The sequence below is a fragment of the Lampris incognitus genome, chromosome 14, assembly GCF_029633865.1.
Source record: "Lampris incognitus isolate fLamInc1 chromosome 14, fLamInc1.hap2, whole genome shotgun sequence".
In the NCBI taxonomy this organism is placed as follows: domain Eukaryota; kingdom Metazoa; phylum Chordata; class Actinopteri; order Lampriformes; family Lampridae; genus Lampris; species Lampris incognitus.
Window position 1 is genome coordinate 48,555,829 of NC_079224.1, and position 23,383 is coordinate 48,579,211.

Genomic DNA, 23,383 nt, shown 5'->3' on the forward strand with positions numbered 1-23,383 from the left:
TTTAAAGTTCGGTAGAGCAAGGCCTCCCAGAGATTTTGGTCTTTGTAGTAAGGGTCTACTAAGCCGAGGAACTTTACCGTCCCACATAAATTCAGACACCAATTTATCAATTTTATGGAAAAATTACTGTGTAAGAAAAATGGGTAGACTGAAACAGGTATGAGAATTTGGGCAAGGAGTTCATCTTAACAGAATTAACTCTTGCAGACAGGGACAGGTGTAGTAATGACCAACGTTCAAAGTCTTTTTGTAGTTTTGTTAATAAAGGGGAAAAATTAAATTTAAAGAAGTCTGCAAATTTATCTGGGAAATGAATGCCAAGATAAGTAAAGCCACATGTGGTAATTTTAAAAGGCAGAGTGTGCAGAGGATAGTTACAGGCCTCTGCATTTAACGGAAATAACCCACTTTTGTCTAGATTAAGTTTATAGCCTGATATTTGACCAAACAGGCTAGAAATGTCAATGACAGCAGGAATAGAGATGGGGAGATTAGAGACATACAATAACAAATCATCAGCATAAAGCGAGGTCTTCTGCTCAACTCCGAATCGCTTAATGCCAGTTATAAGAGGACTAGTCCTAAGGGCAATGGCCAATGGTTCAATTGCAACTGCAAATAGCAACGGACTCAGATTGCAGTCCTGCCTGGTAGAGCGAGAAAGAGGAAAGTAGTCAGAGTAGGTGTTATTGGTCCTAACTGAGGCTGTGGGAGAGGTATAAAGCAGTCTTACCCAGCTAATAAAAGTGTCACCTAGGCCAAACTTCTCTAAGGTACCGAAAAGGTAGTCCCACTCGATGCGGTCAAAGGCCTTTTCCGCATCGAGTGAGATCACGGCCTCCGACAGAGATGAAGTGGAGGGGTTGTACATAACATTAAGAAGTCTCCTAGTGTTAAAGAAAGAATATCTGTTTTGTATAAAACCGGTCTGGTCAGGGGAAATAATAGAGGGTAAGACAGTTTCTAGACGCATAGCCAGTAGTTTGGAGAGCAGCTTCAGATCCACTGATAATAGGCTTATTGGGCGGTAGCTTCCACAGGAGAGAGGGTCCTTGTTCTTTTTCAAAATTAGAGAGATTGAAGCCTGAGTGAGTGTGTTTGGTAGTTGATGAGTGAAAAGATTCATTGTACATGTCAATAATAATTGGTGCTAATTTATCAAAAAACTTCCTGTGAAATTCAATTGGAAATCCATCAGGACCAGGACATTTACCCGCCTGCATGGCATGAGCAGCCTTGTAAAGCTCCTCCACAGTAATATGAACATCTAGCTCCTCAGCTGAGTCAGAGTCAATCGTAGCAATATCTAGAGATTCAAAAAAATTGTCAAAAGCAGATGGAATCGTCTGGTCGCGCTGCCGTATAAAGAGAGGAGTAAAATTGTTTAAATTGATCATTAATCTGTTTGGGGTCAGTGGTTATACCTGATTAAGTCTGAATTTGAGGGATCTGGTGAGAAGCTGCTTCCTGTCTTAATTGGTGAGCTAGCAATTTACTTGCCTTGTCACCAAACTCATAGTAAGCATATCTGGACTTAAAAAGTAATCGCTCAGTGGGAGTTGTGGAGAGAACATCAAATTCTGCTTGTCGTAGAAGACGCTCCTTATACAAATCTGGTGATGGGGCTATAGAGTAGGTATTGTCAATCTGCGTGATCTGTTCAGTCAAGTTTGTTAGTTTCCTCTCTCTGACTCTACCGTCATGGGCACAATAAGAAATAATTCCCCCCCCTCAAATATGCCTTCAGTGTCTCCCACAATAAGGAGGCTGAGATCCCTGGTGTCCTATTAACATCTAGAAAATAATCTATCTGTTGAGAAACAAAATTTACAAAATCTTCATTTGATAGCAGGCCAATATTCAGTCGCCAGGATGGACGGGAGTTATCACAACCTTTGATTTGCAAGTCCATAACAACCGGGGCGTGGTCTGATATAACAATGGCATCATATGAGCAGGCTAATACTGATGGAATAAACTGATTGTCAATTAAGAAATAATCAATACGTGTGAAGGTGTGATGGACGTGAGAGAAAAAAGAATACGCCTTGTCAGACGGATTATACAAATGCCATGGGTCTGAAAGTGGGAATTTGTCCATAAAGGCTTGAATAGCTTTAGCAGAGCTTGACGGAACTGTAGTTTTTGTGGATGAGCGATCTAGTGATGGATTAAGCCAACAATTAAAGTCCCCCCCTAAGATGAGACGATACCTAGACATGTCCGGTATTAAAGAAAATACTGATCTGAAAAAACAACTGTCGTCCCAATTGGGGCCATAAACATTAAGTAGAGCAACCGGGGTGTCATTAAGTTTTCCACATACAAGCACATATCTACCATTTGGATCGCAGGAGAAATCTGAGCAAGTAAAATTAACAGATTTATGAATCAAAATTGCCACACCTCTGGATCTACTCTGGAATGCAGAGTGATAGACTTGTTCAACCCACCTCTTCCGCAGCCTGGTGTGATCAGATGGTTTAAGGTGCGTCTCTTGTAGAAAGGCAATATGAACACCCAAGTGATTAAGATGTCCAAGTACTTTGCTGCGTTTGCTTGGCTGGTTCAAGCCTTTACAGTTCCAGCTAGAGAATTTGATCACTCCTCCTCTGCTGCGATGTAGGCCTATTAGGATGGCCCATAGAATGGTGCTGGGTGCAAAATGTATAACACTATAAAATAGACTCTGTGAATGAGACCAATTCGCCAAGCAATAAACAAAGTAGTAGAAATAATGTTGTTCTAAAGAAACTCTAAACTACAATAACCCCTGCCCCTCCCTGTCTAAACTACCATAACCCCTGCCCCTCCCTGTCTAAACTAGCATAACCCTGCCCCTCCCTGTCTAAACTACCATACCCCCTGCCCCTCCCTGTCTAAACTACCATACCCCCTCCCCCTCCCTGTCTAAACTAGCATAACCCTGCCCCTCCCTGTCTAAACTAGCATAACCCCCTGCCCCTCCCTGTCTAAACTACCATACCCCCTGCCCCTCCCTGTCTAAACTAGCATACCCCCTGCCCCTCCCTTTCTAAACTAGCATACCCCCTGCCCCTCCCTGTCTAAACTACCATAACCCCTACCCCTCCCTGTCTAAACTAGCATAACCCCTGCCCCTCCCTGTCTAAACTACCATAACCCCTGCCCCTCCCTGTCTAAACTACCATACCCCCTGCCCCTCCCTGTCTAAACTAGCATACCCCCTGCCCCTCCCTTTCTAAACTACCATAACCCCTGCCCCTCCCTGTCTAAACTACCATAACCCCTGCCCCTCCCTGTCTAAACTAGCATAACCCCCTGCCCCTCCCTGTCTAAACTAGCAAAACCCCTGCCCCTCCCTGTCTAAACTACCATACCCCCTGCCCCTCCCTGTCTAAACTAGCATACCCCCTGCCCCTCCCTTTCTAAACTACCATACCCCCTGCCCCTCCCTTTCTAAACTACCATAACCCCTGCCCTTCCCTGTCTAAACTACCATAACCCCTGCCCCTCCCTGTCTAAACTACCATACCCCCTGCCCCTCCCTGCTGATGCGTCACCATGAACTGGACCCACTGTAGCCCACTATCACTAGTAAACCCTAACAAACCCTATCACTAGTAAACCCTAACTAAGTAGTATGTGAAGAGGGGTAGGAGTCATATAACTTCTCCTGAAGTCAATTGACAAAGTGATAACACATGGTTAAACTGTTAACAGCCCAGTATTAAAGACGCACCGTGGACATAAGCATTAGGCTTGTTAGAAAGCCTACTCCCCAGGAGGAGATTGCCAACTTCCAGAGGCTGATGGAGGGACCACCTTCCGGAGCTGACTGCCTACGAATGATGAGGCGACGGTCGGATCTTCAAACGTGTGCGTGGTCCCATCCGGTAGGGTGATTTTAAGGAGTGCTGGGAACATCAGTCCAAACTTGACACCTGGACAGGCCCGTAGTTCACGTTTGACTCCTCCAAACGCGGCTCTCTGCTGGGAGACGTTGGCAGTGTATTCGGGGGGAACGGACAGTCTCTTCTCTGGTGACCCCACTATACGAAGGTTGTTGCGCCTCGATCTCCCCTCCAAGTCCTCACCTTTGTCTGCCAGTGTCCTCGCTTGTGTTTTGAGCGCCTTGACAGTGGCCTCGAGTGAGGTGAGCTGGTCGCTATGGTCACTCGTGGTTTGTTCCAAGTCACCAAGAGTCCGTCCATGTTCATGTATCTCCTGCAGCAGTGGCTCGGTAGCATTCTTCAGTTCTGTGCGCCGCACTGAGCTGATCTCAAGTCAGTCGCCAACGACTCAATCCTACCAAATATGTCTTCCTACCAAATATGTCTTCCTGCCAAATATGTCTTGCTTCAGTGAGTCCAACACAGACTGCGATGCCCGCAGATCGGTCGAGTTAGCCATGCTAGCAGCGCCATCCAGCGGCCGCGGTGGTTTACTTGATTGCGAGGGTTTGTTGCGGCCTACAGGTGATTTCGGCTTATGAGTGGCCATTGCTGAGTCCGAAGTGCAAAAAAGGCTTGTCAAACTGGTAAGCAAAATAAATGGAGCCTGATAATGTGGAAACCAATTTATAAAAGGACTATTTATAAATTAAACGTGTCACATAACGACAGAGCTGTGAAGAAGCACGTCTCACGTGCTCGGTGCTCGGCTCCGCCCCTCGTCCCAGGCCCTCTCTGTGTGGAGTTTGCATGTCCTCCCCGTGTCTGTGTGGGTTTCCTCCCACCATCAAAAAGACATGCATGTTAGGGTTAATACTCCTGCCTGTGCCCCTGAGCAAGGCAGCGGAGAGAGGAAGTGGAGTTGGTCCCCGGGTGCTACACAACAGGATGGTGACATGCAGACAACACACTCACTGTAACCTGTACAACGACAAAACAATAAAGTGTCTGTACACACTGGCACACAAACTTAATTTTTACATAATAATATGAATACCCTTAACTCACACACATCCAACCTAAGAGACAAACACACACACACACACACACACGCACATCATGACATGCTAACCAATACACACATACTTATTCATACTGAAAGAGACACATTTACACACACCGCTCGACATTTTACTGCTAAGCATGAAAAGTTAAAAGTTCAGAGATTTCATAACAAACCCATGTCAGCCAGGCCTGACTCTGCTGCTGCTGTGTGTGTGTGCATACATATTTCTGTTTGAATGTGTGTGTTTGTGTGTAGGACTACCTGCTGTGGAACCGCCTGGGGGCCACACTGGCTAACGGCGACCGGAGTGAGGAGGCGGTGGAGGCCTACACCCGGGCACTGGAGCTCCAGCCGGGCTTCATCAGGTCCAGATATAACCTGGGAATCAGCTGCATCAACCTAGGAGCTCACAGGTACCCTGCAGAGAAACAGTCATCTTTCAGTACCATAGCTCAGCTGGCATACACTTCTGTCCAAAGCTACACACAAGAGAGTCAGAAATGATCAGATAAACTCACGTGTCGACCCAGTGTAGCAGCATCCATCAACAGCTAGATCACCAACAGTGACATGAAGTATAGGACAGTCACATTTTTTGGACAATGTCACAAATCAGAAGACCAGGAACTCAGGTTTGGATAAGCTGGGCTGGAGGTGTCTTTTCTTTATCCAAGAAGATGTCAGCAAAACAAGCGGCAACCTGCTGAAACCTCATCACACTCTGGGGGGAATAGAGGCATAGTCAGGTGTCATCTGCATAGAAATGTGAAGACAAACTGTGCTGAGATGATTTGGCCCTGCTCGGTGGTATAGGACAGTGTCTCAACCCAGTCCTCAAGGACCCCCTATCCTGCAGATTTTCATTGTAACCCTGCATAGGTAGCCCTGCTTGTACTTACTCAACCAATCAGCTCATAGCATTTAATTATGCATCCATCCATTCCATCCATCATCCAAACCGCTTATCCTGCTCTCAGGGTCGCGGGGATGCTGGAGCCTATCCCAGCAGTCATTTGGCAGCAGGTGGGGAGACACCCTGGACAGGCCGCCAGGCCATCACAGGTGCCAGGCCATCACAGTTATGTTAATATTATATTAATTATGCAAAATGTGCAAAATCTGACAGTCATTGCTGATTGGTTGAATAACTACAGACAGGTACCTATTCAGGGTTGCAAAGAAAATCTGCAGGATAGGGGGTCCTTGAGGACTGGGCTGGGAAACACTGGTATAGGGTATCAAAAGAAGCGGGCCTGACTTGTCAATAGTAATGAAATAAAGACCAAAATATGAACTAATGAAAAGATAAATGTGATGGGTTTACCAAGACTTCCAGTGCATTCTCTCATCTCAACCATAGACGGTCTAAAAAAGATGCACGTGGACCCATTGGTTTCTAAAGGGGCATTTTGAAGCCTAGTTTGGTTTTGTGCTCACTGCCATGTTGTCATTTGCTGCAACCAGAAAATATAAATTTGGGCAATGGGGTGGATCATGTGTGAAGCTGGGGTGGGACCTGGGTGGCAGACAGGTTGACAGACCTGTCAATCAAGGCATGACAGACCTGTCAATCATGCCTCAAAATGCCACTTTTTTCATCCTTAATATATAATATCTTCTTAATGGAACAATAATTTTCAAAGTGACGACCCTCACACTGTGTGCCAGACTCGAAATTAGCAATAGAGACCCCAAGTTGTTGTAATAAACATTTATTGACTTCGTATTTGAAGGTAGAAGTTGGTCATTCTCCCATTGACTTACATGGAACCAGAATTTTTTGGGAGCCAGCCACCTAGTGGCTGTGTTGGAAATGCAACTTAAGGCACTTTGGCATTGGCTTCAAATTCTTGAATTTCTTGGTTTCAACACGTCCAGGGAAGGGTTGGCATAGAAAGATCACAACGGCTAACTGGTTGAGACTGTTCTGGTTTGTGACATTGTAAGCCTGTAAACATTATCATAAAGTTAAATACATTTTAATGAAAGTATAATTAAAAGCTGAATTTACGACATAAACCTAACCTGCAGGCTGACACACCTTCTCTGCAGGGAGGCAGCCAGTAACTTCCTGACCGCCTTGAACCAGCAGAGGCAAAACCATGGACACAACCAGCAGGTGATGTCCTCCAACATCTGGGCCGCGCTGCGCATTGCCATCTCTATGATGGACCGGCCAGAACTGTTCCAGGCTGCCAGCGTCGGGGACCTGGACCTCCTGATGAGGGCCTTTGACATGGAGGACATCTGACCCGGCTGGTTCAGAGCCTGCAGGGACTCAATGGGACCGTGGTGAGGAAGGTTGTTAGTCTGGGTGAGATGGCTGCAAATTTGACAGGAAATATTTTCGGCATCCAGCAGAAATGAAAGAAGCTGATGGAGAGCAAGACAAAGATCAGCGTGAACACCATAACACGAGGAACCTGTCCAACGCACCGCTACGAGACATTCCCCATAAAGGGCGCCAACTTTCTTTGGAGACAGCGGTTGCCATGGTGGCGTGCGGCATTTGGTGGGGAAATTAAGAGACACATATTTTGGGATGCCTTCCAGTAAACTGTTGCAGATTGGTTTGCAGAAAACCAAGGAACACAGGGTTTTAGGGAGGCAACACCAGGATGTCCAGGGTAAGACCTGCATTTAGAGTAAGACATCGTTACAGTCCTTCAGCTCACAGCATTTTAGGTTCACCGCCACGTTTTCTGACACGACTCTTTCTCCTGTAATAGTTATGTTAGCCATGTTAATGTAGGAATGTCGAGCTAACATGAGGTGAACGTTTAGAAGTCCATGAAGTGGTCTGAAGCCACAATCTCCCACAGCGCAAGACTCAAAAAAACACTCAAAAGAAAAAAGATGGGTAGTCAAGGTAACGCACAGTGGCAAATGTAGAAAAATTTTGTCTCCATTGCTTTTAATCACATAATCACTTTGTTACTATATCCAGATCTCCCTGTCAAGCGAGTGTTAAAATATTTACATTCTTTTTCCATATTTACTTGTTTTTTTTCCCTCGATATTGAGGCATTTCCCCTAAGTCTTTCTTCATGTCAGAAATGACATGAAATAAGCCATAGCCATTCAGACTGTGTGCTTTTGCGTTTGTTTTTTTCCCTGAAGCATTACGTGTCGGAGATCTAGAGGAAACGGGAGCTGTGCATGTTCTGATGTCACTTCCTTTAGGAACAGAAGCCTTGTACTCATAGCTTCATCCCCTGTACAGAAAGGTACTAATCCAATCCAATAAAGTGTCGTAAATCCAATCACCGTGTGTGTGGCGCTCCCTTGGAAACTGCGGGGATCTGATGCGAAGTCGGCAGGGCTTCATGAGGCTCTGGAGGCCTGATAAGATCAGACACGTTTATTTGGCCTGCACATGACATACACAAAGGCAACCCAAAAAGTGAAAGACATTTTATGAAAAGAAATCCCAAAGCAAAAAATGTCGGGGAATAAAACACAGAACTGGTTAAAAATGGAGGCTGACCGGGTGGCGGCGCAGCCTCCCGTTAAAACACACTGAGATTCAGCCCCGAAGTTCAACTACGTACACCCAGCGGAGGGCCGGCAGGGCCTTCTGTGCTGGCCCTCTCAAAAGCAAAACTATAACTCGTCGTGTGTCACAGTTAAATTGAAGTGTGCCTGAAATGTGTCTGAAATCAACTTCCTGTGTTCTTCTGGGGCTGAGCAGGGACTTCCTGTGTCCTCTAAACGCACCACAGCTGCTTGGCCCAGCGGAGATCTGCACTCTGCTGGCCGCATCTTCTACTTGTTGTTGTGCCATGTGGTGTGCGTGTGCAGTCTGGTTGCTGAGCGACATAAAGGAAGGTGTGATGGTGACGCTGCAGTAGCGGCTGTAGGGCACAGCGGTGTGCGTTGTGGTTGTTGAAGATCAGCTGCCTTGCTGGTGCTGATCCAGTACTGCAAATAGTGTGTTTTATATGTGGCTGTGTCAGCTGTATCGGCACCCATATGAGAAATGTGTGTGTGTGTGTGTGTGTGTGTGTGTGTGTGTGTGTGTGTTGGGGGGTGGGGGTGCAGCTCATTACTTAAGGCCCTGACTGAAACCCCATGGTACACTATTGCTTAAAACAAGTAAAATTCATTGGAGTCAAACATGTAGTTTCTTTCAGAACGTCTTTCAAGACTTCTTTCAGGACTTCTTTCAAGACTTCTTTCAGAACGTCTTTCAAGACTTCTTTCAGAACTTTCAGCACTTCTTTCAGAACTTTCAGGACTTCTTTCAAGACTTCTTTCAGAACTTTCAGGACTTCTTTCAAGACTTCTTTCAGGGCTTCTTTCCAGACTTCTTTCAGGACTTCTTTCAGAACTTTCAGGACTTCTTTCAAGACTTCTTTCAGAACTTTCAGGACTTCTTTCAAGACTTCTTTCAGGGCTTCTTTCCAGACTTCTTTCACGACTTCTTTCAGGGCTTCTTTCAGGACTTTCAGGACTTCTTTCAGAACTTTCAGGACTTCTTTCAGAACTTTCAGGACTTCTTTCAAGACTTCTTTCAGAACTTTCAGGACTTCTTTCAAGACTTCTTTCAGGACTTCTTTCAAGACTTCTTTCAGGACTTCTTTCAAGACTTCTTTCAGAACTTTCAGGACTCGACTCTACTACATTTACAGAGTGTGGTTGTCCTGCTCAAACAATCCAACAAATGGCGTCATACAAGAGTAGCCTTTTAAACCTGGACCTGTCAACACCAGCCATGGAAAAGCCATCAACAGATTAGATACACAGGTTAGAGTGCAGCTGCCAGTACATAACGAGTTAAGGTCATCAGGGAACATGAAAGTTTTTATTTTTTTTTTGAGATCAGGTTTTTTTTCCATTTTAGAAATCAAACTTTTTTTTTTGTGGCTTTTTTACCCCTCTTTTTCTCCCCAATTGTATCCGGCAAATTACCCCACTTTTCTGAGCCGTCCCGGTCTCTGCTCCACCCCCTCTGCTGATCCGGAGAGGGCTGCAGACTACCACACGTCTCCTCCCATACATGTGGAGACGCCAGCCATTTTAAAATAAAATACACAAGTTGGATTACAAAGACAGAAACCTTGACAGACTGAGATTACAAAAAAAAAAACAACACCACCCTCACACCCCACCCCCAGGACCATGCTACAGATTCAGTTATAGAGTAATGACTATACCAGAGCCTTCAGTTTCCCAGCAGCCAGAAGCCATTGATTGAGGTTGTCTTCCTTAGCCCCATTTCTATGGGCGGTTAGTTGTTCCATGTGGATAACACCAAGAACTGAGAATCCAGTGAGTAACAGAAGTTTGTGGGGTTGTTTTCAGTGCATTGGCGAGTTTTTTAGCCACTGTTAAGCCTGCAAAAACAATTCGCTTTGCACATTCGTGTGTTGTTAATAGAGAAGTCATTAAAGATCAAAGTGGGTTCAGATACAGGCACAGTCATAGAGAACATATCAGGGAGATAGACTGGTGGCTACCCCCCTCCAAAAGTGAGCTACAGGCAGACACTCCCAGGACATGAGGGAAAAGCTTCCATGGACCACCAGAGGGCCTAGGGAACAAAGGGGATCGGTTGCAGTTTTCATGAGGTGCATTCTGCCAGGAGTAAGGTAAGTCTATGCACATAGTTTAGGCAAATTTGTTGATGGTTGGGGTTGTGGGAAGCCAGCAAAATATTAGCCCAAACAGAGTCCCAATTGAAATCCGGTTCTACATTAGAGATATCACTTCTCCACTGCCTGTCCACAGAGAGTATCTTCTAAAAGAGGCTTCAAGTAATTTTGAATCAAGTGTGGAGGCTAAACCTTTAAAGGCCCCTCTGAAACTGATGAGTCTATGGAATGGATGTTGTATTAAGGGTTGATTCCACAGAACAACATGAGCATTGAGAGGAGCCCTAAGCTGCAAATAAAAGCAGAATGAAGTGCCCGTTGCCCAGTAGGTTATGGTTGTCTTTAAGGACCGGAAATGATCTGAAACCATCATTGTTGTAAATGTCACCCAATATTTGGATGCCTCTCCTTTCCCATTGTGAAAAATTAACTGGCCTGCACCCAATAAGCAGCTGCTTGTTATTAAAAATTGGAGAGTTGAGATGCCATAAAAACGTATTTTTACACAATCTTTCTGCTAGACGTCATGTACGTATCTTCTCTGTGATAAGCTGACACTGTTGGTTGAAATATTTGCGTAAATCATGTCTTGTAATCTCCAGAGAGAAACACTGTTTTCCTCAAGTGCACGCCAAGAAATGTTAGAATGGGGATCAAACCAGTTAGTTAGAGGTCTCAATGTGAAGGACCATAAATACAACTTACAGTTTGGCACTGCCAATCCACCATCTAATCTCTTACACTGAGCTGAGGACATTTTAAGACGCGGACACTTTCTATTCCAAATGAATTTGGAAACTGCCGAGTGAAGTTTCTGCCAATGGCCAGCAGGGGGAGACAAGGAAACAGAGCTGGTGAAATTGTCCATGAGCAATAGATTCATCATGATTATAGCAGTGTGGGCTTGTAAAGAGTTCGCCAGGCTTGACCACCTGTCAAGGTGTTTGAGAACATTGTTCAATGTTTCAGTGTAATTATACTTTATAATCTTATAATAATCTTATAGAGAGAAGGAAATATCTCAATACCCAGGTACTTAAAATGGTTGACTATGGGAACCTCTACATATTTTCTTTGCAACCCTGAATAGGAACCTGTTTGTAGTTATTCAACCAATCAGCAATGAATTTTGTCAGATGTTGCACACCTTGCATAATTAAGTGCTGCGAGATGATTGGTCGAGTAAGTACAAGCAGGGCTACTTATGCAGGGTTACAATGAAAATCTGCAGGATAGGGGTTCCTTGAGGATTGGGTTGAGAAACACTGCTCTACAGGGAATGATGCTGATCTAGTTGCCTTGATTAAAGGTAGTAAAGCGGATTTGGACCAATATATTTTAAACCCCGATAAGGCTCCAAAATGCTAAAGTAATGTCAAAGTAATGTATGGATGTGGAGAGAGCCAGCAGTGTTAAGTTCCTGGGAGTTCACATCACAGAGGACCCCTCCTGGTCCTCACATGTCACTGCACTCTCCAAGAAGGCCCAGCAGCGTCTTCACTTCCTGCGGTGTCTGAAGAAGGCGAGTCCCCCCCCCCACCCATCCTCATCACATTCTAAAGAGGCATCATAGAGAGATTCCTGACCAGCTGTCTCTCTGTCTGCCATGGGAACTGCAAGGCCTCCGACCGCAGATCGCTACAGCGGATAGTGAAGACAGCTGGACAGATCATAGGAACTGCTCTCCCATCCATCCAGGCCATCTATGATGCACGGTGCACCCTGAAGGCTCTCAGCATCGTGAAGGACCCCGCCCACCCTTCCCACATCCACTTCACCCTCCAACCCTCTGGCAGGAGGTACTGGAGCATCCATGCTGCCTCCACCGGACTATGCAACAGATTCATTCCTCAGGCTGTGAGGTTCCTCAACAGCCTGCCTGAACACTTGGACCTCCCACAAAATGACTTTTGACCTTCTCACTCACCGTGTCAGGTGTGCTTGTGATGTTTAGGTCTGCGAAGTAATTCTTCTTTTTAATGCACTTTTTGTTTTTAATATTTATTGTGTCATTTGTTTTCGTGTGACACTGCGGTCCTTGTGAAACGTAATTTCGTTCCCTTGTATGTATGAGACATGCATATGAGGCAATGACGACAGTAAAAGCAGTCTAAGTCTACCTTCTTCATCTCTCTGACTATCCCACTTCTTCTTTGCCCAACTTCTTCCTCTGAATACTTTGCTGTACTTCCTCATTCCACCACCAAGTCTCCTTGTCTTCCTTCCTCTGTCCTGATGACACACCAAATGCCTTCCTAGCTGTCTCCCTCACTATTTCTGCAGTGGTTGCCCAGCCATCCGGCGAGTCTTCACTACCACCCAGTGCCTGTGTAGCACTACAGATGTGCGGTGAATTTTATTTTGAAACAGCGATTAGGATGAGAAACACAGAAGAAGAAAAAACGAACTCCGGGGGACGTTAGACTGGAGAAGCAAGCTTGTTGAGTGGTCAGTTCCTAACGTTAGTGGTGAGCAGGCCATAAGAATAGTCCCTTGTAAGTAGCTGAAGTATTAAATAAACTTCCAAGCTTATGAACTTAACTTCGTGCCCGGTCTTTATTGGATGCCCCCAGTTTTACCATTACACCTGTCTTAACTCCTCCCTGAGCTCCACACAACAGTCTTCCTTCTTCAACTTCCACTATTTGATCCTTGGCTCTGCCTTCACTCTCTTCCTCTTCTTGATCTCCAAAGTCATCCTACAGACCACCATCCGATGCTGCCTAGCTACGTTCTCCCCTGTCACCACCTTGCAGTCTCCAATCCATTTCAGATTATCAATCAATCAATCAAGTTGCATTTTATACAGCGCTTTTCTTGCTGCAACAGCCACTCAAAACGCTTTTGCAATCCCTGTTAAACTGTTTAGACATCGGGACAAACACATTTCGAGGTTCATATGGAAGAAAAAAAAGACCTCAAATAAAATACTCAACACTGCAGTTGTCTAGGGAGAGGGGAGGCATGGCATTGCCACATTTGAGGGATCACACCTTCTACATAAGATATAGTCCACCTGTGTGCACTTTCCTCCACTCTTGTACGTCACCCTGTGTTCCTCCCTCTTCTTGAAATATGTATTCACCACAGCCATTTCCATCCTTTTCACAAAATCCACCACCACCTGTCCTTCCACATTTCTCTCCTTGACACCATACCTTCCCATCACCTCCTCATCACCTCTGTTCTCTTCACCAACATGCTCACTGAAGTCCGCTCCAATCACCCCTCTCTCCTCCTTGGGTACCCTCTCCACCACGTCATCCAACTCACTCCAGAATTCTTCTTTCTCTTCCATCTCACACCCAACTTGCGGGGCATATGTGCTGATAACATTCAGCAATAAACCTTCAATTTCCAGCTTCATACTCATCACTCTGTCTGACACTCTCTTCACCTCCAGCACACTCTTAACATGCTCTTCCTTCAGAATGACCCCTACCCCTTTACTCCTCCCATTCACACCATGGTAGAAGAGTTTGGACCCACCTCCGATGCTCCAGGCCTTACTCCCCTTCCACCTGGTCTCTTGCACACACAGTATGCCTACCTTTCTCCTCTCCATCATGTCAGCCAGCTCTCTCCCTTTACCAGTCATAGTGCCAACATTCAAAGTTCCAACTCTCACCTCCACACTCCTACCCTTCCTCCTCTCCTGCTGCCTCTGGACATGCCTTCCCCCTCTCCTTCTCCTCACCCAACAGTAGCATAGTTTCCACCGGCACCCTGCTGGCCAGCAGTACCGGTGATGGTCGTTGGTATCCCGGGCTTCGACCAATCTAGTATGTAAATCTGATTTATGATCTGCATATTTGATTTAGCAAAGGTTTAACACCGGATGCCCTTCCTGACGCAACCCTCCCCATTTATCTGGGCATGGGACCGGCACTGAGGATGCACTGGCTTGTGCATCCTCAGTGGCTGAGTTGTCCTTCCCCACATTTCATTACCTTAAAAGTAAAATACAGATAAACATAAAACAATGTGTGCAGTGTATGGAGATACACACGAAAGCAAATATTTTTATTTGCAGTAATATGTATTTTATGTTTGACCTCTGACCCTCGATGTCTACTGGTTGTGTATGTTGTATAAATGGTGCGGGCCCTTGGAAGAAGACAGAGCAAGAAGGTCACTCGTGTTTTCGGGCGTGCTTAACGCAGTCGTGTTGTAATGTTACTACGGTCTAGCAAATAAAAGAGGAAGACCAAGATACACCTCGATCGTTGCATAATTCAGTTATCCTGGAGATACACGACAATGTGTAACAAAGAAGAACATACAACATGAAAATCTGAACAACCCTTACAAAAATTACCCTCCCAACAAGCAAACACCTGTCTGCCGAAAAGCCCACCCCTACTGATAAAGGTAAAATTTCCATGATCACATTTGGATATGGGCAGCTCAAATTAAACAGCCCACCCTCCAAAAAGAGAAACCTGTTGTAGAGATTGAAATGAATTCACCCTGATTATCTATGACTGAGATAAGTCTACTGAAATGAACAATTAATAACGTCTGCCATCTTGTAACAAGTACAACAATCAAAGTGCCAACATTAAAGCATAACAATGTGAAAGGCACAGAAGTGATATTTTAACCATGTGTTGATTTCAGACCTAGCCTATCGTGTGCCAGTATCTGACGTTATTCGATGTTAGCATCTAATTAGCCAGGTTTGAACTAGTGTCCATGGCAAGTTAGCCAACTTACCCAAATAGTGTATCGATCAGTGCCCATGCAAAGAGCACAACAACGGACATCTGTTAGAGCTCAGAAGTTCAACAACCAGGCTTAGAAGAACACATCTAACGAGTTCCGAGTTATTCTGAAGGGTGCCGCTGGGTTGAGCTATTCGGTGGGGGTCAGTCTTCTGCCTTATCTGGGCTTCGATTATCGGCGAGAACAGCCTCGGTGGTAGCGTTAAAGGAGCTACCGCTCCGTTGTGGGGTTGAGGTGGAATTCGGAAAGAGCTAGGCGTCTTCTGGTGTGTTGAATACCATGCGGTCCTGGAGTTCTGAGAGTAGCCACAGGACTCAACTCCTTTCGCCCATGCAGTGACCATTACTCGCGAGAAGGTCTGCAGACACTTGACTGTGGTCGCTGTAGTCTGCCATAAACCTTAGCTTGCGTCCTTCGGCAACTGGGGGATTCCTCCTCGCTGCTCAAAGGATGGCTTGGTAAAGCGTTGGCAGCCTAAAATGAGGGTACGGGGCCTCTCCTCGTCCCTCGGTGTGGCACCATTTTAGATTCCACGAGTACGCATGATGCCTAGCTGCACATCTTTTAGGAAAGGGAACCAATTTGGGAGTGTGCGCTCCAGATATTGCACCGGGTTTGGATCCTTCTCCGCCCCAAGTACCCGGATGTTGTAGTATCCATCTTAGTCCTCCATAGCCGCCATTTTGCGTTCGAACACCCTCCGCCTTCCCGCCAGAGTTGAAGAAATGGCATGGTTGTTCTTGGCATCACCTTTCAATGTTGTTACCTCGGCCTTGCTTGACTCGATGTTGGCTGAGAGAAAGCATAGCTGAGATTGTAGCAGTGCCTTAACCCATTTCGCGTAGCCGACTTAGCTTAGGCTCAAGGCAGTCATGTTGTAGCTCCATTACTGGTGTAACCGGTTATTTTCTGGCCCGGTGCGGGATTCGATACGGTGTGTACTGCACCACAAGGCGACATCACTAACCGCTCGGCTAAAGGGTCAGACCCGTTAGCTAGGGGCTAGCTAATGTGTCTTATTAGTAGTTTACACTGGCTTGGCTATGGCCTGAATATCAGCATCTCTTCAGACTGCCTGGTCTCGTAGCTGGGATGGTAGCAGCTTTCTTGGTTGAATTCGGCACTTATGAAGTATTTAAAAGTGAAAATGAGACTAAATTAATGCAAAAATAACGCATTTGTGGGGCAAAGGGCCGAGAGCGGAAAACCTAAGCCGCCATTTTGTCCAGCCCATCACCGGAAGTCGAGAACATAACCGTTTTTAACACGTTTTCAGGGCCAGTTTTTAACATTCTGGTAGTTTGGTCCAGGGGTGTGTAGCTTAACAGAGAGATACTTGCATCAAAATCCAACTTGTCCCGTTGTTAGTCGATGTAAGGAGTGTGGATGTGGTCGATGAGACAAATGGTAGCCCTAAAATCACGTTTATGGCCAGACGAGAGATATCGGCGGTCGAGTAACTGATTCCCAGTTGGCGAAAAGGTGGTAACTTGCCGCGTCACGAATGACCATTAGCATAGAGGGCGTGTCCGTAGCGGGACGCTACAAAAGCAGAGACGCCCCCTTTGGGCTGGAAGGAATACGGCTGTATTGGCTGAGCAACATACTGTAAACTACTAATAAAACACGTTAGCCCCTAGCTAACGGGTCTGACCCTTTAGCCGAGCGGTTAGTGATGTCGCCTTGAGGTGCAGTACACCCCGTATCGAATCCCGCACCGGGCAAGAAAATAACCGGTTACAATACTATTCGTGAGGCGAGTAGTCAACTTCCAGTGAGAATGAGGACTCATCTTCCACTTCCACATCCTCAACCTCAAAGCTGCTGTCGGTGGTCTCGTCACTCGCCTTTTTTTTGGTAAAGTGACGACAGGGCAGGAAGGGTGCTGTCACCAGTGAATTTCTTGTTTTTCTACGCAAGCGGTTTAGCCCCAGTGTTTACCCACCCAGCCACACCCACACAACCACCCTGAGTTTCAGTAGCCAATAGCTATGAATCATAAAACCACGCCCACCTTCCGGATGTAATTCAAACCAGCCGTTTTAAACACGTGCTCAGAAACCGCATGAAGGCATCTCTTTAGTAAGTACCCGTTGCTTCAGCGGGTTGTGGTTTAACTCTGGGAACAGGTAGCAGACCAGATGACCGGACAGGTCCTAAAAAGGGCTCAGATGTACATATTTTGGTCCTAAACTACTGAGAGATTTGTCGACGAGCACCAGGATGTTAACGAAGTGTCCTCGAGTTTAAATCAGACAAGATGGTGGACAGAATGAGAAATGTAATTACCTTAAAGTGGAAGATCGCTCTGAAGAACATTAAGAAAGGCTTGACGGTAGAAAGATTAACAGATTTTTATTTGTTATTCATCCAGAGGTCTGGATGCTGCTCTTCAACAGAACCATGCTTCACATCCACACCTGGGAAGGGCCCAGTACAACCAATATAAACAGTACAACCACAGTTGGCATTTGGGAATGAAGTGCCCCAACTGGAGGTAAATTAGAACGTGGCTGTTTTGGGGTCCAGGTTAACTTCACCTACTCGCCATTTAACCTGTTAACGTGTTCACTGTGTTTTGTAGTACCTCATACCTCTCACTCCAGTTGGTACCATCCTTCAGTCTGATACGCAGTCACTTCACATGAAATCAGAGCTGCTCCCCACACTCGTGATCCAGCTCACTTCCTGAACTTTATTTGGAGAAGGAGATCTTCTCATCTGTCTGCAGGGATGCTGTCAGAGAGCACAAGCCAAGCTGCAGTACTGCCACAGACCAACTAGCCGGCCAGCACAACAGAGAAGTCATAGATAATGGACACTCACGGACACAGTCTGACTGAGACACTAGGGGGAGCTGTTGTTTAAAGGACACGTTTAACAGCCCTGTGGCCACTTCGTAAATTTGTTTTTACTTTCGTAATTTTGTTTGCACTCCTCGGCCACCGCACTGTTCACTTGTCCTATTAGACGCCGCTGTCAGGCAGAGTCCAGCGGTGCTCCCCTGTCCTAAATCGACTGAATGAAGCTGGTGAGTAAAATGACGTCATAACTGATACGCATGATGGAAAACACTATGAAAATAAGACCCATGTTGTAAAAAAAAAATTATCCTTTAAAACCAGCTGCTGGGATTGGTCCTGGTTTTCTTTGCTAGCTGTTTGCTGTAACTTACTGTACACCTCCAAGCTGGGTTGCTTTAAAAAATGGTTTCGTTTTAATTTTCTTTATCTTCTGTTTTTTAACTTCTACACTAAAATGTACTTTTATTTTATCTTGATTAATGTCAGGTAAATGGTTAATTTAAGACGGATCCTTAAGGTCCAGGAAGTATTTGAACGTTATCATTTATTTGTTTTAGATGTCTGTCATCCAGATTGTGTGTTACTGCATTTACACAGATATGGTAACACTTCATGCAGGACTGACTGACGTCTTTCCTTGAGATGAAGTGTAGCGAATTCGGGGGGGGGGGGGGGGGGGGCGGGGCGGAACCGGGAACCGCTGCAGCCGGGCGCGAACCTGGACCTCCCGCACCACGGGCGACTACGTTAGACAACTGCGTTAGAGAACTAGGTTCCAGGGTCGCAACGAGGGGTTGTGCAGAGGGTGCAATGCACACAGGCGCCGCATCAGCGGGGGCGCCACAAGTACAGTGTACAGTAAACAATTTCTGGTTATAGGCCTTTTTTTTTAAAAGTTTAATATTTATAAATATTGTTACTTAGATCAATCAATCAATCAGATTTCATTTGTATAGCACTTTTCATACAAACAAATGTAACACAAAGTGCTTCACACAATAAAACAATGAAATCAATAACCCCCCCTTACAAAAAATAAACAAATAAAAGTACAGGCAAATTCTAGAAAAGTACAAACAAGTTTAAAACTGAGTTAGTGAAATGAATAAGTAAAAGTGCCATAAACACTGATTAATTAAAAGTAACAACAGAGCAGAATGTATACAAATAGCAAAATATATAAAACACACACACACACACACTATGGATTTAGCTGTAGGCTGTTTTGAAAAGTGAGGTTTTTAACCTGCTTTAAATGTGTCCACTAGATGAGAATGTTGGGTTAGAACATATAGTTACACGTTATATTTTTTAATTATAATATTTTTTTGCATACGGTCTTTTGGCGCCCCCGCTGATGCGGCGCCTGTGTGAATTGCACCCTCTGCACCCCCCCCCCCCCCCCCCGTCTCGCCGCTGACATTAACCAGTCGTCGCCCGTGGGGCGGGAGGCCCGGGTCCGCATCGCGGCTCCGGCAGTTCCCGGGCTGCCCCCTCCTCCCTGAATTCGCTACAGCAGCCTTGTATTTTAGTTTTAAGTGGATTCATTCTTTCAAGTCCCTTCAGTTACGACGAGGGAGAGGAAACTACGTCACACATTTATTTAAAGTCTTGAGACGATCTAGCCGTTGTTCACGGTTTGAAACTCTCACGAAGTGAGCTCTTTCGCCCCCTGGCGGTAGACGTTAACATAATGACGCCACAACTTTATTCAACCTCGGACTTCCGGCTCGGACGGCATGACTCATGATTCAGCAACTGAGTCACATTTCCCCCTGGTCACAAGTACAAAGCAAATCACTTTCAGATCCGCCTCTCCTCCAGACTGATAGACTGTCTGTCAGGATGGCCAGAGAAAAAACTTCTCTTTCTAAACTACCAGCTTGATGGACGCCTTTATCCTGCAGGGGGCGCTGTAACGTGCAGTAAGTAGTGTGACCCCCCCCCCCCCCGATATAAAAAGCTTATGGTACTATGTGGCACATTTCTGCTTCCTTGAAGGATGAGGACTGGTAAAATCAGCCCTGGGTTACTGAGTGGTACAACCCAGAATTTATTTATTTTTTCCCCCAACTGCACTTGGCCAATTACCCCACTCTTCCGAGCCGTCCCGGTCTCTGCTCCACCCCCTCTGCTGATCCGGGGAGGGCTGCAAACTACCACATGTCACCAGCCGCTTCTTTCCACCTGACAGTGAGAAGTTTCACCAGGGGGACGTAACGCGTGGGAGGATCACGCTATTCCCCCCCAGTTCCCCCTCCTCCCCCGAACAGGCGCCCCGACCGACCAGAGGAGGAGCTAGTGCAGCGACCAGGACACATACCCACACCCGGCTTCCCACCCGCAGACACGGCCAATTGTGTCTGTAGGGACACCCGACCAAGCCGGAGGTAACATGGGGATTCGAACCTGCGATCCCAGTATTGGTAGGCAACGGAATAGACTGCTACGCCACCTGGACGCCCCTGCAAAAATATTCTAGATCCATCAAATTGCGAGAGCATCTCCTGTTAGCGCGGTCGCCTTACAGCAACAAGGTCCTGGGTTCGAGCCCCGGGGTAGTCCAACCTTGGGGGTCGTTCCGGGTCGTCCTCTGTGTGGAGTTTGCATGTTCTCCCCGTGTCTGTGTGGGTTTCCTCCGGGGGCTCCGGTTTCCTCCCACAGTCCAAAGACATGTAGGTCAGGTGACTCGGCCGTACTACATTGTCCCTAGGTGTGTGTGTGTGTGTGATGGCCTGGCGGCCTGTCCAGGGTGTCTCCCCGCCTGCCGCCAAATGACTGCTGGGATACGCTCCAGCATCCCCGCAACCCTGAGAGCAGGATAAGCGGTTTGGATAATGGATGGATGGATGGATGGATCTCCTGTGCACATCCCTCTTTGGGTCACCCCACAGATTTCCAACTGGATTCAGGTCTGGGCCATTCCCAAACACTGATCTTGTTTTGGTGATGCCATTCCTTTGTTGCTTTGGATGTATACTTTGGGTTGTTGTGGCGCTGAAAGGTGAAATTCCTCTTCAGCTTCCTAGCTGACGCCTGAAGGTTTGCGCCAAAATCGACTGGTATTTGGAGGCACTAGTGCAGCGACCAGGACACATACCCACATCCGGCTTCCCACCCGCAGACACGGGCAATTGTGTTTTTAGGAACACCTGACCAAGCCGGAGGTAACGCAGGGATTCGAACCGGCGATCCCCGTATTGGGAGGCAACAGAATAAACCCAGAATTTGATATAAAAAGGCAAGCTGAGTGGGTCTCTCATTGGTCAAAGACCCTGTTTAGGAGAATCTAACCTGCGTGTCAGTTTTAATTTGTGGTTATTGACTGAACAAGGTAGAAATTACAGCTAGCTTGTTGTTCAGCTACACACACGCAGATTTAACAACGATAAAAGTGACAAATGTGGATTCCAACACGGGATGTGCATCAAAATCAGACAACAGCTGAAGTTCATGATTCAGTCTCAACATGGAAACAACTGACAGCTCTGGACTCACATCACCCGCTAAACATGACAACTGACAGCTCTGGACTCACATCACCCGCTAAACATGACAACTGACAGCTCTGGACTCACATCACCCGCTAAACATGACAACTGACAGCTCTGGACTCACATCACCCGCTAAACATGACAACTGACAGCTCTGGACTCACATCACCCGCTAAACATAACAACTGACAGCTCTGGACTCACATCACCCGCTAAACATAACAACTGACAGCTCTGGACTCACATCACCCGCTAAACATAACAACTGACAGCTCTGGACTCACATCACCCGCTAAACATAACAACTGACAGCGCTGGACTCACATCACCCGCTAAACATAACAACTGACAGCGCTGGACTCACATCACCCGCTAAACATAACAACTGACAGCTCTGGACTCACATCACCTGCTAAACATAACTGACAGCACTGGACTCACATCACCTGATAAACATAACAACTGACAGCTCTGGACTCACATCACCCGCTAAACATAACAACTGACAGCTCTGGACTCACATCACCTGCTAAATATAACAACTGACAGCTCTGGACTCACATCACCTGATAAACATAACAACTGACAGCTCTGGACTCACATCACCTGATAAACATAACAACTGACAGCTCTGGACTCACATCACCTGATAAATATAACTGACAGCTCTGGACTCACATCACCCGCTAAACAAAACAACTGACAGCGCTGGACTCACATCACCTGATAAACATAACAACTGACAGCTCTGGACTCGCATCAACTGCTAAACATAACAACTGACAGCGCTGGACTCACATCACCTGATAAACATAACAACTGACAGCTCTGGACTCACATCACCAGATAAACATAACAACTGACAGCGCTGGACTCACATCACCTGATAAACATAACAACTGACAGCTCAGGACTCACATCACCTGCTAAACATGACAGCTGACAGCTCTGGACTCACATCACCTGCTAAACATGACAGCTGACAGCTCTGGACTCACATCACCTGCTAAACATAACAACTGACAGCTCTGGACTCACATCACCTGATAAACATAACAACTGACAGCTCTGGACTCACATCACCTGCTAAACATAACAGCTGACAGCTCTGGACTCACATCACCTGCTAAACATGACAGCTGACAGCTCTGGACTCACATCACCTGATAAACATGACAACTGACAGCTCTGGACTCACATCACCTGATAAACATGACAACTGACAGCTCTGGACTCACACCCGCTAAACATAACAACTGACAGCTCTGGACTCACATCACCTGCTAAACATGACAGCTGACAGCGCTGGACTCACATCAACTGCTAAACATAACAACTGACAGCTCTGGACTCATCACCTGATAAACATAACAACTGACAGCTCTGGACTCACATCAGCCGCTAAACATAACAACTGACAGCTCTGGACTCACATCACCTGCTAAACATAACTGACAGCGCTGGACTCACATCACCTGATAAACATAACAACTGACAGCTCGGGACTCACATCACCTGATAAACATAACAACTGACAGCTCTGGACTCACATCACCTGCTAAACATAACAACTGACAGCTCTGGACTCACATCACCTGCTAAACATAACTGACAGCGCTGGACTCACATCACCTGCTAAACATGACAGCTGACAGCTCTGGACTCACATCCCCTGCTAAACATAACAACTGACAGCTCTGGACTCACATCACCTGATAAACATAACAACTGACAGCTCTGGACTCACATCACCTGATAAACATAACAACTGACAGCTCTGGACTCACATCCCCTGCTAAACATAACAACTGACAGCTCTGGACTCACA

At 46.2% G+C, this 23,383-nt stretch overlaps 1 protein-coding gene across 1 annotated transcript in view; it reads left to right on the forward strand.

Moving 5' to 3' along the window:
- The window catches only part of pex5lb (peroxisomal biogenesis factor 5-like b), a 94,714-nt gene extending 86,523 nt beyond the window's left edge, over window positions 1-8,191 (forward strand). The window contains exons 12-13 of the mRNA XM_056292739.1: window positions 5,194-5,351; window positions 6,991-8,191. Of these exons, the coding sequence (XP_056148714.1) occupies window positions 5,194-5,351; window positions 6,991-7,189 (357 nt within the window). The 3' untranslated portion in view covers window positions 7,190-8,191. The remainder of the gene's footprint in view (window positions 1-5,193; window positions 5,352-6,990) is intronic.
- The last annotated feature ends 15,192 nt before the right edge of the window (window positions 8,192-23,383 follow it).